This window comes from Acanthopagrus latus, chromosome 3 (assembly GCF_904848185.1).
Source record: "Acanthopagrus latus isolate v.2019 chromosome 3, fAcaLat1.1, whole genome shotgun sequence".
Taxonomy (NCBI): Eukaryota; Metazoa; Chordata; class Actinopteri; order Spariformes; family Sparidae; genus Acanthopagrus; species Acanthopagrus latus.
The window spans coordinates 16,616,641-16,632,462 of record NC_051041.1 but is presented as its reverse complement, the minus strand read 5'-3'; the positions used below and the strand labels follow the sequence as shown (position 1 = coordinate 16,632,462).

Here is a 15,822-nt window from a genome sequence, read left to right as displayed (position 1 = left end):
GTCATCGATGCTGCGTGACTGCCATCTAGCCACGGCCAGGTGAACTGCAGGCTGAACTGAAGTGACGTCATTATAAACTCCTCACTCATCACCCTGCTCAGCACAAACCGTCAACACTCACTACATGGATATTAAGATCAGACACTGTGGAAACACCTGGAGGCAGGTGAAGGCAGGTGGAGAGGGTGGGGGCAGGTGGGGTAGGAGGGGGCAGGTGAGGCAGATGGGGGCAGGTGGGGCAGGTAGGAGCAGGTGGGGCAGGTAGGAGCAGGTGGAGCAGGTGGTGGCAGGTGGGGGCAGGTGGGGCAAGTGGGGGAGTTTGGAGCAGGTGGAGCAGGTGGGGGCAGGTGGGGCACGTGGAGCAGGTGGGGGCAGGTGGGGTAAGTGCGAGAGTTTGGAGCAGGTGGTGCAGATGGGGGAGTTGGAGCAGGTGGAGCAGGTGGGGGCAGGTGGGGCAGATGGGGCAGATGGGGGAGTTGGAGCAGTTGGGGGCAGGTGGGGCAGTTGGGGCAGGTGGGGCAGATGGGGGAGTTGGAGCAGGTGGGGCAGATGGGGGTGTTGGAGCAGGTGGGGCAGATGGGGGAGTTGGAGCAGGTGGGGCAGATGGGGGAATTGGAGCAGGTTGGGAAAGTGAGGGAGTTGGAGCAGGTGGGGGCAGGTGGGGGCAGGTGGGGGAGTTGGAGCAGGTGGGGCAGATGGGGGTGTTGGAGCAGGTGGGGCAGGTGAGGGAGTTGGAGCAGGTGGGGGCAGGTGGGGCAGATGGGGGAGTTGGAGCAGGTGGTGCAGGTGGGGGCAGGTGGGGCAGATGGGGGAGTTGGAGCAGGTGGGGCAGGTGGGGGGAGGTGGGGCAGATGGGGGAGTTGGAGCAGGTGGGGCAGGTGGGGGCAGGTGGGGCAGATGGGTCAGATGGGGGAGTTGGAGCTGAGAGTCTAGAGAGAAGAGCTCAAACACAGCTTTTATCTGGAGGACAGACACCAGAAAAGGACGACCTGATTCTGGTGGGACCGTTTGGATTCAGTCCTCCAGGTCCGCTTTGTTCAGCTGAGCAGAACACTAAAACATTTGGTGGCACTTTATAATAAACATCATAAATGTACATTTACAGTCAGTTCTGGTAATGTTATTATTGCAGTGTGGTCCTGACAGTCTGATGTGGCAGCAGCATTATCAGAAGGAACCAAAACAAGTATTATTTCTACAAACTACGATTATCTAAATAATTATAGATAAATAGTAGATAATAATCTATATAAATAGAAGAAGAAGAGGAAGAGTCACACAGTGTACAGTGTAATGAAACTGGTTCTCTACATTTACCACAGTGGGCAGCCAAATGCAGAGCTCGGGGACCAGCACCAGATGTTAACCAGTGCCCCAGTCAAGGGCTCCTAATATATGTGAGGGGAAAAAGTTAATGAAGGAAAGAAACCAATAAAGGCATGAGGGGAATACGCACTCTGAAAGGTCCTGTCCCAGCCGGGTTTTGGACTCAGGACCGTCTTGCCGTGAGGAACCAGCACTAACCACAGCACCACTGTGCTATCATTTACATATCTGGCCAAGTCGAATGTCCCAAAGTTGAATTTACAGGACCCAGACCCTGAGGGGATCCAAAAGTCCCAGGCTGACTGCAAATCTCTTGGTTTTGGTAGTTTATGTAAATGTGTTGGGGAACTTGAACGGCTGCAGAACTATTCAAATGTCTTCTACATTATTAGACAATGTTGTGGCTCTGTACATAAATACATCAATCTGACTAGAGAATGAATTGTTTGTGAAGGAGTTCTGGTTTCACTTGACTTAATGGGAACTTGGGGGCAACATTTGTGTTTGGCCATTGAAGGCAGTGTTGAACATCAGTGAGTGGGACTCTTATATGGTAATAAAGGAATTTTTGGGAGTGAAGTATGTTAGTTTGTCAGACTCGGGCGTTCCCTGGGTGTCCCAGGGGCTCAGTTGGTGTCGCCCATGTATAGAGGCTGTGTCCTCGGTGCAGCCTGGGTTCACAGGCCAGCCGTTCTCTTGCATCCCACTGTCTGTCATCTCTCAGGCTGCTCAGTCAATAGAGCCATAAAAAGGCCAAAAAGTGTAGAACACATACAGGGCATACAGATAAAAACTGATAATACAAACACATCAAACTGATGAATGTTTCTGTGCAGAGTTGATAGTTGTGTGCAAAACTGTCTGTAGATGAAAAGGATGCTCTATTGATTTAATCTTTAAAGATCTTTAATCTTTATTAAAACAGCCAGTCACATTTACTAACTAACAAAACAGGAAAGTCAACTGAATTTCACTGAGTTTGAGTTTCACTGATAATGAAAGAACTCACAGTGGAAATAAGATGGAACTGTCTGATAAGTGAAGCAGCAATTAAAGACATAAGTACACACACACACACACACAAACACACACAAACCGCGGTGAGAGGTCGAAGTGTTAAAACCAGAAAAAACCTGTGCTGTTAACGACTCAATCCTCCCTTTCTTAGAAGAAAGACGAAATTCAGTGGAAGTGTGGAGGAACAAAAACTGCAGAGCAAGAGGAAACAGGCTGTCAATGGGTGCAAATATGCTGATTCATGTTTGAAGTGTGAACCTGGCAGTAACTCTCTCGGCCACGCTGCGAGGTGAGCGGGGTGAAACCAGTTCACTGCTACATGAGTTACAGTATTCTAATATTTTAACTCATGCGTCTTGGCGCCACGTCATGATGGTGATGGGAGTGTCCCTGCAGACGGTGGCATGACTCAGGGGGAGACAGTCTGTAACCGTGGGACCACTGAACAAGCCTCTGAATACACCTTCAGCGTACAGTGATGATCTGCTCTTTGCCATGACAGTAAGAGTGACAGAATGAATGTGAGCTAAGTACATTTCTACCAAACCACAGAGTAATTCAAATTTAGCGTTTCTTTATGTTGCAATTTTGTCAATTCATGCCACAAAATAGGCTGAATTTTTCCCCCGCTGTCCTTCTAAACGTCCACTGCTGTCCTTATAAATATTCCCTGTGTGGCTCAAACTGCAGTCAGATGTTTGGCAGCCTCGATGGCTGTTATAACGCCACCTGCGTCTCCTTCCACCTCTTGAAAGTCAGCTAATAAAGCATTTAATGTGATATGTCACAGTTGCTGCACATCAGCTTTGAATGTGCCTGTGGTTTGCAGAAACATAGCTGTCGACTTTATAATTGGGCCACGGTGCTGCAGAGAGTGGACTGGGTCCTGCTGTAGTGGCTACACACTTCAACAAATTGTAATCAGCATGTTCTTTGTTTCCTGACATGCAGACAGCCTCCTTCACTATGACTTTACTGGCTTCCAGATGATATGGTTGTTTCAGGCCAGCCAGGTCCTGCATTATGTTCTGCAGTCGTGTGGTGATTTCTAGAAATGTCCATGTGGATGATTTATTTAAGTTGTTTAATGCCGCTGGACTGTCGATTTCTCTGTGAAGGAATCGGGTCTGATTTTCCATGACAGTCCAAAGGATGTGACTTTACGTACGTCTCAAAGCCTCTCTCAGTAATTAACACTGAGTCAGACATTAAGTTCACCAACATGAACTAACGATGCTTCACACACAGAAGTTTAACAGCTCCTTGTGATCGTGAGAGAATCAGAGAAATATCACTACCGGCCTGTAAATCCAGTCAGACATCATTTTAATGCACGCTCACGTACAAAATGAATAATTTGAAACATTTTTGTTCGAGTTATTATTTTTACAATAGAAGCAAAAACAATGTTTTTACATTTGAATGAAATGTTTGGGATGTGTGTCGATGGGTTTTCCCTCAGCAGCACTGCCTGAGAAAAAACACATGCAATAATATGACTGTGCATCGACTGCGAGCTGCTTCATGTGAAACAGCTTTTAAAATGCAAAGCAGCAGAGAAGTGAAGAGCTGACGTACAGCCAGACAAACCGCAGTCACATGGAGAAACATGTCTTCATTTTGTAGAAAGAGTCAAACTTTCTGAAGGTTTGTATCAAGCTGACTTTGTCTGCAGGGGAATTTGGGGCAAAATATAAATTACTTGGGTCACAGATAACAATAATCATACAAATCAAATCAGAATCAGAACCGGAATAGATGTGTTAGTTAAATCTTTGCACATCCACAAAGGAAACTGGAAGTGTGTCTTGAGTTCTTCATCAGGGAGAAACGCCCCCGACCGGCACTTCCCATTAACCTCAGAAGACTCGGAGCTATTCTAACGTCTCAAACTGTCCTCTGAATGTCCCGAAACACTCCCCAGCAAGAAGCGGGTACAAACCCACTCTTACAACATCCTTCATACAGCACATGCAGCGCCAGCCACTCTGACAGACTGCTTCTTTTTTTGACCCCATTTAGGAGTTCTGCAGTTTGATTCCCCCTGGTCACACCAGCAGACTGAGGGAAGGATCATGATCAAAAATAGTAGCAGGGGAATTATTACAAATTAAACATTTTGATTGTTGAGCATCTCACAGAGCCCGTGGAGCAAAGCTCTGATGCTAATGCTATCCTGTGTTGCAATGCTGGATGAAACAAGTGAAGGTGAAGAGAGAGTTGTGAAAACATAAGTGAACAGTTTTCGAAGGGGGCACGTTTCTTTGAAAGCTTACGCAACAAGGAGATGTGATATCTGGAGTCAGATTTTAAGACAAATCGTCAGTACTCACTTCTTCCTCTAATTCTCTTTCGAGTGATTACAAGAAAACTGTGTGCATGAGTGGTTAACAGCTGATGGGAGAGGACGTATCCAAGTTAAGCTCATTCTTTGTCATCAGCGTCATCTCCATGGAAAGTTTGACAGAACGATGATGCAGTGTTGAATATCCTGGATATCAACATGGAAGCTGAACTCATGAAGGCCACAGAGTAAAATCAAAAATCTCTTTTTTTGCTTGTTGACAGACAGAATAGTCTTTATATTGATGTTACTAACATTACAGATGAAATTATGTAAAGTCAGTCTTACATCATCAGTGGAAACAAGAAATACTCCCACTGAATACTAAAAATGGAGGAATCACAGAGAGGGATCCTTCTGTTCTGCTGACAGAGAGGCTGTGACACAAAGAAGAGGAAGGAGTGTGTGTGTGTCTGTGTGTGTGTGTGTGTGTTGTCATACAGTATTTTCTCTCTGCAGAGTCAGATCCACGGTTTCTTCAGCACTCGCTCAAACAATAAGGAGAACAAGAGACCGTGGTTGAGCAAAGTTTAATGCTAACATCATCATGCTAAAGCGCTCAGGTGACAATGCTAACGTGATGCATTTAGCCCAATTATTCTTATGTTCACCATTTTAGTTTAACAGCATAGCATGCTGCTATTTGCTAATTAGCACTGTCAGCACAGTTGAAGTTATAAGACTGTTTGAACTTGAGTGGTAAAACAATAGTTTGGGGATGAAACAAGTGTTTGCTTGACCCCCAGCATAGACCAGCATGATTTCCACCTGCGCCTGAATCCTGTTCAATCAGCGTCTTGATCTGCCACACCTGTCAGGTTGACGGCTTATCTTATCTGATTACAAATGTGGGCTCAAAATCTAAAAGAAGTCATTATTTTGTGTACATAAAGAAGACAAGCATTATAAAATTGTTTACTTCAACTTGTGAGAGAAACAGGAGCAACAAAGTGTTGCATTTATATTTCTGTACATTTAGGTCAGTATTTACAGTTTGTTCCAGGTTTCCTAAAATGACCCAGAAAGCTTGTAGGTTTGAATCTTGGTGTACTGTGACGACCTCACTGACTCTGTGGCCTGTACTGGGCTTTCACAGCCAACTTCACTCCTCGTCATACTGCAATACGAAACCAGTTGGAGACACATCATGCTGGTCACAAGTATATAAGCACCAAAACATTACATATGCTGCTTTATTCTGGTTTTTCCAGCAGGGATCAGATGGCAACTGCTGATGTAATATAGCTGACAGACACTTTTAAAGTTAAATTATTTTGCAGACGAGAAGTAATGATCACAGTCACGAAGAAAACACTTAATGTAAGACACCTAGTTGAGCTTGCCAATATCACACTGTAGCAACAAATAGGCTCACAGCCTGTTAGCTAAGATAGCTAGCAGCTATCTTAGCTAACAGACCACTGTTTTTAACATTAGTGCCTTCAAGACTTCAACAGTGAGATGATGTTAATCAGACTTTGTAAGCTCATGTGATGACCAGTGGGTCAGTGCCTGCATTTGAGATAACCACAATGGCTGCTCCTAAAAACTTAATCACAGACGCTCCTCTAGCATCGGTGAGCAGAGCTAGAGAGTATTTCTTCACTGAAAGAAGAGCAAAGAACAGCACTGGATGCTCTTTCAGATGAAAAGATGTCTTGGCTCTTCTCTCACCTGTCTTCAGCGACAGTCATTGTGTATTTTGTTAATCTTATTAGTTGAAGTTAGCTTGTGATAGACGATGATGGACAGATGGTTCGCTCGATCCTCTGCTACATATTTTTTATTTTTAAAATTATCATCCAAACAGTCTCCGAGGACGACTTCCCAGATGGTTCTGTGCAACAAAACACCTGCTGCGTGCCGGGCTAGTGATGAGCCAAAGTGTTCAGGATGAGATGAGAAGTTCAGGGATCACCACAGTTATAAGAATTTATCTTGTCTGTACAAAATGTAATGGTAACTTGTTGAATAGATTTTGCCATCTGGACTAAAGTGTTGGACCGACAAGCAAACCAGACAAACATTAACAACACTGAAGCCTTTCTGTTACGTAGCTGAACACAAAATCCAGTTTTGGAAATATCTAGTTCGATGGAGGGACGGTGGAAAATTTCCAAGTATCTGACAAAATATCCAGTGATGGAAACTCAGGACTTTTTAGTGAGAGGAAGCATTTAGGTGGGGGAATATCAGTGGGCTAAGAATTGTGCCTTGTGGTGTCCCTGCATTTAGTTTGATGTGAGATGTGACATGATTTGTCTAAGAAAGCATAACAAAAGCACCAAATCTAGAATGACAGGTCTGAAAACCATGTCAGATTACAAAGAAGATGACCGTCAATATTTTTATTATAAAATGTTTTAGTTTTTTTTTTTAAGAAAAAACATTGGACCTTCGAACAGAAGTAAAGATCTCCAGAGACAGACTGGCATCAGGACCTGGTGGGTGTTGTCTCTGGGTACTCGCTACACATTGGAGGTGATGGTGGATGGAAAATAAGTACAACTCATCTATGGTAGGATTTGGCTTTCAGATCTGATTCCAGGCAGTCAGGTGGACAGTTACATGCCCAGGTACAGCAGCAGGTACAGCAGACGGCATTCTGATTAGCATACAGTAATCACATTTCTGACCACCATATTTATTATTTGTATACATTCATATTCAAATCAGTGAGAATGAAGAAACGATCTTACAGGATACGACGGCCTCACTCCAGCTCATAAGTGGAAATGACTAATATTGGAACAGAAACATGACACACTGATTGCATGCAGCAACACTTCACTGTAGAAACACAGTTGTTAGAACCCACCAGAATCACAAGAACACCTGTTTGATGTCCCAGACAGACGTACAGATCATGTGGTCGTGACATCACACAGGTGTGACTGACTTCTCTACGTGGCCACCAGCGAGCAGAGCAGCGAGTTAACAGGACTTCTCATCACCACATGTAGTTTGTTTGCGTCATCAGCAGTGATTTTACCATCACAGCCATGCAAATGTACGGCTTTCAGTGGATTTTCCCTTTAAATGACGGTCGTCCACGCAAATGATTTCTGTGTTTGTGTGGGTGTTTTAAACATGTTTTTTTATTGTTCCAGTTCCACGCTATTATTCTGAATGTCACTGTGTAGTTTAAGGGAACATTTACAATATTAATGAGGTAATAACATAATAAGACAAATAATTATTTACTTTCCCTAAAACTACAGATTGCACCTTTAACTATGATTGACTGAGGCAGCCGAGATGGAAGCGGCTCTTCTGCTCTTGTCATTTTGAGAGTTGGCTCGTCTCCACTGCTGCCATCATGATCGAAACCACCCGGTGTTGTGAAATGTGCCTCAGAGTCATAATTGAGTAAAAGTAAAGATTTTGTGTTAAATAGTACTTTCAGTCCGAGTCAGCGTACGGATAGCACGCAAGCTAAAGTCTTAAAGGAGCAGTATGTAGATCTGTGGAAGACGTCGGCCTAAACAAACCAGATAAACAAAGTGACCTTAAAGGACGACACAGTTTTACTGCGTGGCGGACCCTGCCACCTCTCTGGTGTTCTGAGAGCTTGTTAACTTTGTAAAAATAAAAGTTTGGTGCCCCTTCAAAGTAAAGGTTTTCAAATGAAGGCGTATCAAAAGGTAATAAAAGTACAGTAACTGTACATTACAGTAAATGACACATATATCACACATGTGTATATTTAAGCTGTTGGTCGGCCGATCAGTTGAAGTGATTTTCTGTGTCTTGTTGTTTTGTTTTAAAACAAATGAAAATAAAATGTGTAACCTTCTGCAAAGTAACTCCTAACTTAAGTTCTCAAATGAGTGTAGGAGAATCCAAATGATGTTTTTGTAGAGCGAAAGCAAAACATAGGAGAAAATGAAAATACTTAAGTGAAGTACAAGTGCCTCACAGTACTGGAGTACATGTACATGTACATTCCATCAGTGAAGCCATCATCAGCCACAACCAACCGGATGCTTGACGCAAACTTCTACTTCATGCCTGTTGCAGGGAGGGAATTCCCTCCTGGTCTGAAGAATATAAAATGACGGCCCATCGTAAAGATAAGACGACTCCCTCCGACCCTGACGGCCCTCAGCATCAGAGCAACAAGTGCTTCCCAGCAGCAGCAACATGCCCTCTCGACTCAGTAAGTGCTCTGCAGGCTGTGGTGTGCACACTTCCTGCACTCCTTCCTCTTTTCATTCATTCAGTCATTCATGCTTTCTCCTCTACAGACGTGTTCTGGCTCTGTGCAGCGGCACTGGCCGCTCTGCTGCAGTGTGCTCCCGCGGCTCCGGTCCATGGTGCCTTCACTGACAATCCAGCAGGTGACACCTCAGGTGAGGAGTGGGAGACGGAGAGGCCCGCTGACCCACTGATAGCACTCTTGAAGTTGGTGCTGGAAGCGATCAAGACCCACAGGCAGGAGGTAAGCATTTCCTCCGTCAGGGATTTCTGGTCTACTGGTGTGTCACCCTTTGAACATCACACCTGACCTCCACCACCTCTCTTTTATCACCAGTTTGAAGCTGAATTCCACATCAGGTATGATGTTCTGGCCCAGTACAACATCCCCTCACTTCCAGCAGATTGTCCTTCATCCAACTTCAGCATGGTACTTCGCCTCCTCTGTCATCACCCTGATGCACTGTTAGAAGAAGAAACTGTCCGCTGTGGTTCATCTGAGCATTAACAGTGATTTTCTGTCCTCTACCAGGAGGCTCTCCTCCACCGGCTGCTCCAGGGCCTCCCTGTCTACACAGCGCTCCTGAAGTATGTGGAGAAAGAGGAGCCAAAGAGCCGAATTCCCTCGAGATTCAGACAAAATAGTGAGCTCCTGAAACAGAGGATCACAGGAAAGGTAAGTCTGAGCTGCTGCATGCATGTGGAGGCCTGGTCACTCCTCCTGGGGGCAGAGTGACACCAGTCAGTGGGTTATGGAAACTTTGGATGCTTGTACAATTATAACAGGGAGCTGATGACTTTGTTGTGTTGACGCTGTCACCTGTCTACAGATGAGACACGCCGTCCAGGTGACCCCGCTGACCAGCAGCCAGGAGCAGCAGCTGCTGAGGGACCTCGATAGCTCCGACACCTTCCACAGGAAGATGACGGCGCACAGCATCCTGTACCAGCTACGCATCTTCCTCATCGATTGCAAAAATGCAATCAATAAAAAGGAGAAGCTGAGAGAAAGTAGGGCCAACAGGGCGATGACACCTGTCACTCTCTATTACCAAAGGTAAAGATGTTACTGATCAGTTTGGATCTGCTGGGAAACAGCCAGGTGGAGTGATGGAACATGTGGAACGTCCGGCTCTGTAACGAGATATGACTGTGTGAATGTTGAGGCTTCAGTCCCACTGTTGGATAACTTATTGAATCTATTTATAGTTGCTGAGAAGTGTTATTTATTAGTCATAGGAAATTCCATGGATGAAAGTTTCTTGCACTGAATGTTGAACTTCGTACTGATTGGATCCCTCCGCTGATTCATCTCTCAACTGTGATGTCACTGGAGCAGCATCGTCACTTTTTACAGGAAAGGAAAATATTTGTATCATCGTTTGATGTGAACAGTGTTTTTATATTTACAGTACTGTTGACTGTTATTTATTTAAAATTATTATTATTGTTAACTGAATTTGCTGTTTATTTAATTATAATGCAACAAGCATAAACTGTGTGACTTGGTGTGGAGGAATATTGTGTGTGCACATGCAGAAATAAAAAACATTTGCATAGATAAGAAACGAGCGTCTTTATTCCAGCTCTGCTCACATTCTCCGTGCTGCACAACAGCCGAGATTTTAATCAGTCCTCTAAAATATGCACACGAGCTCTTCACAGGCTGGAAACTGTGACTATCAGAAACAGATAACGTGTTTCATGATGAATCATTATTTCTGTTTCGTCTTAAATTTCCGACCAAATTAGACAAATCAAATAATCAAAACTCTAAAGCTAAAGCAGCAACATGACCTCTGGTCAGCAGAAGTCTGGACACAACCAGCTGAGTAACCTGAGTCACAGCTCACAGTCCTCCTGCAGTGACCTGGTGCCTGCTGGATCAATCACACGCTGCATTTCAAGGTGACTCTAATCAGAACTACTCCACCATGTTGTCCTATAAGAACCACAGATCTCTAAAACATCTGTTTTTAACTTGTCACTGAGGATTTGGCTAAATGTTTATTTGCTTCAGCTGATCATCACAATAGAAACTCAGCACACCTGGAGATGGATGGTCTCACTGGACAGAACCGGTGTGGCAAAATGTATCTAAAATATACAAAGTAACCAGTAACTGAAGCTGTCAGACTATAGTAGTGGAGTAAAAAGCTCAATGAGCAGAAATTAAATGGCAATATTGGAGGAAGTCACACAAACCTTCAGCTTGTACTTACAGTACTCGAGTAAATGTTCTTTAAGTGTGTCAGAGTGTGTGAGAGGAACATGTGCTTTATTATAATAATCTAAAGACTGTTAGAGTATGTTAATTATTACACATCATGCTTTATTATAATAATCTAAAGACTGTTAGAGTATGTTAATTATTACACATCATGCTTTATTATAATAATCTAAAGACTGTTAGAGTATGTTAATTATTACACATCATGCTTTATTATAATAATCTAAAGACTGTTAGAGTATGTTAATTATTACACTTCATGCTTTATTATAATAATGTGGTGCAGCTCCAGCTGCAGGGTGGAGCTGATTCCTTCCTCCTTTAATAAGCCGTTTGATTTTTAAACATACGGTTACAATTACCCAGAACAGTGCCTACAACTGTACTCACATACAGTATCTGAGTAAATGTACTTAGTTACATTTCACCCATTCTCCTGGTAAGAAAAACAAGGAGGGACATTTCAGTGTGGATTTATTTCCAGATATCTTAAATTACAAATAAAAAGAGAAAAGACAGAATGAATGTTGAAACCAACATTCCAGCAGACGGCCACACTGCAGACGGACCAGAACATGTTTCAGTGTTCATGTTCCTTGTTAATCCAAAATGTAGCTGACACTCTCCGTACATGTACTGTGCACATGGCCACGAACACTACAGCTGCAGAGAACATTCATGCCTCACTCTCACACACTGGACAGTACGATGTATGAGAGGAAGGTGAGGAATAACTTCCATCTTCTGACGGAGGGTCACAGCGTCTGGTGGCCGTGGGGAGACGATCCTCAGCCCCAGAGCAAGCTGGAGACAAGACACATGAGTCAAACCCACCAGAAACAACACAGTGACCGAGAGATATGTTACACATGAAGTATATCCTGCGACACCTGACGCAGTCGCAGCAGACAGCGGTCGTGTTAGACTTCTCCTGACATGGTGACTGTATGATACGTATGGTAGCAGAATGACTGGTCATAGGTCACCTAGAGGAGCCTTTATAACATATATATCTCTTCACTAACTGCTTTTCTCTCTTATCTCGGCATTTAAAGTGCACCATTCTGTGTTAAACAAAGACAGAAGTATGTTTGTGTCTTAACAAAATGGCAGCAGAAAAATTTTAAATCCCCCAATTATAGAAAATAATGAGCAGAATTTGACTGAAATCACTTGAAATCAAAACAATTGTGTTTTTCCATTTCTCAAATTCCCCCAAAAACCATGACGTTGTGTAAAATGCACCAGATCGCCTGTCGAGGCTCAACCGGCGACCAGCAGCTGGACCAGAGTGAAACTGAATATCTGCTGTCAACCAAACGTCCTGTGGAGGGACAGACTGTCTGCTGTCACTCTGGGCTGCACTCTAACGCCTCTCCTCCTCTCCTCCCGTCTCCTCTCCTCTCCTCCTGTCCTCCTCTCCTCCTCTCCTCTCCTCCCATCTCCTCCTCTCGTCTCCTCCTGTCCTCCTCCCCCGTCTCCCCCCCTCCTCTCGTCTCCTCCTCCGTTTCCTCCCCCCGTCTCCTCCCCCCCCTCCTCCTCCCCCCCATCCCCCCCGTCTCCTCCTCCTCCCCCCCGTGCCCCCCTCCTCCTCCCCCCCATGCCCCCCCGTCTCCTCCTCCCCCCCGTCTCCTCCTCCTCCCCCCCCCCCATCTTCTCTATTAAACCTGTAATCACTGAGGAATCAGTCGCTGTGCTGAACACGTGTCAGAAACTTATCAGCATCATGTTTCACACCATTTGGTTTCCTGCTTATGAAAGCACAAAAGGATTTGACACGATCAGTTCTCACCTCAGGACCGTGGGTTCAGGCATTCCTGGATCTGCTCCTCGTTTGAAACCTGCAAATCAAAAGTACAGACAGATCTGAGCACACCAATTTACATTTGAGAATCTTCATACAGCGACTGAAAGCATCAAGTATGGAAGTCAGCTGGTTTACAAGTTCTACAGTGGGATGAGAGTAAAACACGTTTTACAAATGCAGTGGCTGAGAACCTAAATGACACACAGTCTCTGATCACTATTAGGTGCATTTATCTGCCACTGAATGCTTTTTGTCAGATTACTCTGCACAGCATCCCAGTCCCATGAATGCTGATCACAGAACTCGAACATCCTAAGACAACGTGCAGATCTCATCTTTGAGGAATAGCATGAAAGGGCAACATGTTACTACATCACAACGCAGCGAGCAGCACTTCTGACTCACTGCCTCACAAACATGCACACTTAGAGAGGAAAAATTCATTTCCCTATTCTTTTCTTCATTCAGCTAACGGGCGTGTCGACCGTGATGCAACGGTTTCTAAAGAAAAGATGAGATTCCTGTAAGAGTGAACTTCAACTAACTCCTCCCTCACCACCAGCTCCACTGACTGTATGCTGAAATCTTTGATTCCTCAATTAAAGGACTAAACAGCCATCAGTCAAAAGGTTCACTTCAGTTCTCACATGAGAATTTTTTTTCTGTCAAACTGCTGATTAAATAAACTCAGTCAAAGTAGCATCCTCGGTTCTGATGCAGCATCTTCTCACACAATGTTCCGGCCACAACACTGTCTTATAGGTTATTAATTGTGACATGTAACCAATCAACACTGAATTATCTGAATCTGCAATGTAACTAAAAACTTTTTCAAATAAATGTGGTGGAGAGAAAATTAAAATATTAAAATAAATCAACTGCAAATTGTATTTAAGAATAGTAAACAGTAAATTTCCTCTGCTGGAAGTGAATCCTGTGAACCCTGACGAGTGCTGATGAAACCTAACAATGTGTGACATTTGTACTTACATAACTTTGAAAGTAAACTTTTGTTTATTTATGCTGTTAACTGACACGACTGTCTGAGCTCATCTAACAGAGACACAGCGCAACTCAGATGAAAAACAAATTACACTTAGAGAAACTTCTGAGTGAGCAGCAAAAGAGAACCACATGTAAAGCGTGTGAAGTGTGTGAAGAGTGTGAAGCAGGCTGAAGAAAGTTTGGGAAGCGAGCAGGGGAAAGTCTGACATCAGCGATGGTCTTTCCAAAATGCTGAAGTCAGAGAAGATTCTCTGGCAGAGGGCAACTCCAGCAGCTGAGGGGTCACATGCAAAAATCTTAACTTCCCCATCTCTCCTCCAAACCACAACCGAGTATTTCAGTGCTCCAGACACACCACAGAGAGCCGCTCGAGTACTTTAAGGACGAGGGGTTTTTACGGGAAACTTGAAGTTCTGTGTAACACTCAGTAATCCCCACATGGTCGTATTTTTAGCCGGTAGCTTGTCTTCATAAGGATGGACAGTTAAATCCGTTACTGCACCGCTTCCCCACGTCAACAGGATTCACTCAATACTGAGGCTTTAAGCACCATCCAGCATCTTCACACGTGCCTCTCCAGATAGGGGGGTGGCTACAAGCCTGCTTCTTCTTCGTGGTTATTAATGCTAAAAGTGAATGCTACACCTGAATGCTACAGAGCCACCAACTTGTCATTGCTAGTAAAACAACGTTGCTAATAGCAACCTTTGCTTTCTTCGTGTGCGTTGTTTCTATAATGGTATCCAACTGTGGATATATTAGCGCAACAACGTGAACAAAAAGAATAAACAACATATTTCAGCTAATAGTTGGGGGCTAGGGTGCTAGGCTAACTGGCTAACGTCAGCGAGGCACGCTCGCTCTGCCCGCCCCCCGCGCCTGCCGGGATACTGACCGAGGTACAGCACGGTCGGGATGAAGCCCCATCGGATAACGAACTGGCTGCACTGGAACAGCTGCTGCAGCCGCTGTTTGGTCTCTTTGCTTAGTTTAGCCATGTGTTTGTCCCGAACGGTGAGGCTGCTGGCAAGGACAAGGAAGAGGAAGTGACGTAGGGAAGCCGGCTGTTGCTAAATGTGTCAGAGGCCGCCATCTTGTGGCCAGTCGAACAGCTGCGTGTCTGCCAGCTGTAACTTACATGCTGGTTTCATACATGTTCCCGTCTTTATCAGAAACTGAACACATGCACCTCACAGTTTTAAATGATGTTTACCATGTAATTAATTAATCAGGAATAATGTTCACTATAAACATATATAATCTCTGACCTCTACTTTAAAGGTGCAATTATGTAACAGCTAACTGCAGCAAACTGTATTCTGTTTACACAGTCATGACTGTAGCTGCTGTTAGGTTGTTAGCTTGTTAGCCATGTAGTGCTGCACTTAGGATCAAGTGCCGGTGTTTCCACAGCTAGCACAGTAGCTTTGGGCCCCTGGCAGGCGGAGGTTTCATTCCAGGGCTAGTTGGTTAGCATGCTAACTTCAGGAGATTTCTCTGCAACGGAATCAGAATATTTTAGAAACATTATGTCCTCGCAGTCTGTTCATTTTTTAATGTTTTAAACTCAAATTCTTAAGTTACTGTTGTTTTAATAGGGTGCAGTTGAAAAAAGCAGTAAAGTGCATAACATCTATGCACATCATATTTATGATCTACAAAACTCAGGTATAAATACTAATAAACTAATTATAAAGTTCAAAAAGTAATAGTGGTAAGGCCTTGTTAGCATCAATCACTGCAGTGGAACTTTTGCCAAAAATTAATTATTCCAACTATGCCTGTTGCTATATTTTACTTACACTACTGAGCAACACCTTCCTAAATCTGTAGTGTTGTACACCTGTTTACGGAAACTATTATATATAGTAGAGTTTACACTGGATGCATGAGCCC

The 15,822-nt window shown here is 44.1% G+C and overlaps 2 protein-coding genes across 3 annotated transcripts; one reads left to right on the top strand and one right to left on the bottom strand.

The window, feature by feature from the left end:
- Positions 1-4,859: 4,859 nt before the first annotated feature.
- On the top strand, positions 4,860-10,453 carry LOC119017429 (interleukin-6). 2 transcript variants are annotated; one of them, XM_037094148.1, is made up of 6 exons: positions 4,860-4,875; positions 8,708-8,846; positions 8,935-9,128; positions 9,222-9,314; positions 9,417-9,560; positions 9,715-10,453. In XM_037094148.1, the coding sequence occupies exons 2-6, from the start codon at positions 8,831-8,833 to the stop codon at positions 9,943-9,945; spliced, it is 678 nt and encodes a 225-aa protein (XP_036950043.1). In that variant the 5' UTR covers positions 4,860-4,875; positions 8,708-8,830; the 3' UTR covers positions 9,946-10,453. The 2 variants fall into 2 exon arrangements, with proteins under 2 accessions (XP_036950043.1, XP_036950044.1); XM_037094149.1 differs by lacking the exon at positions 4,860-4,875 and having other exon boundaries at positions 8,639-8,846.
- Positions 10,454-11,571: 1,118 nt separating this feature from the next.
- Positions 11,572-15,009, bottom strand: tomm7 (translocase of outer mitochondrial membrane 7 homolog (yeast)). The gene is made up of 3 exons (XM_037094150.1): positions 14,822-15,009; positions 12,907-12,955; positions 11,572-11,918 (listed from the first exon to the last, which is right to left on the bottom strand). Exons 1-3 carry the CDS (start codon positions 14,922-14,924, stop codon positions 11,903-11,905), a joined length of 168 nt encoding a protein of 55 aa, XP_036950045.1. The 5' UTR covers positions 14,925-15,009; the 3' UTR covers positions 11,572-11,902.
- Positions 15,010-15,822: the final 813 nt, after the last annotated feature.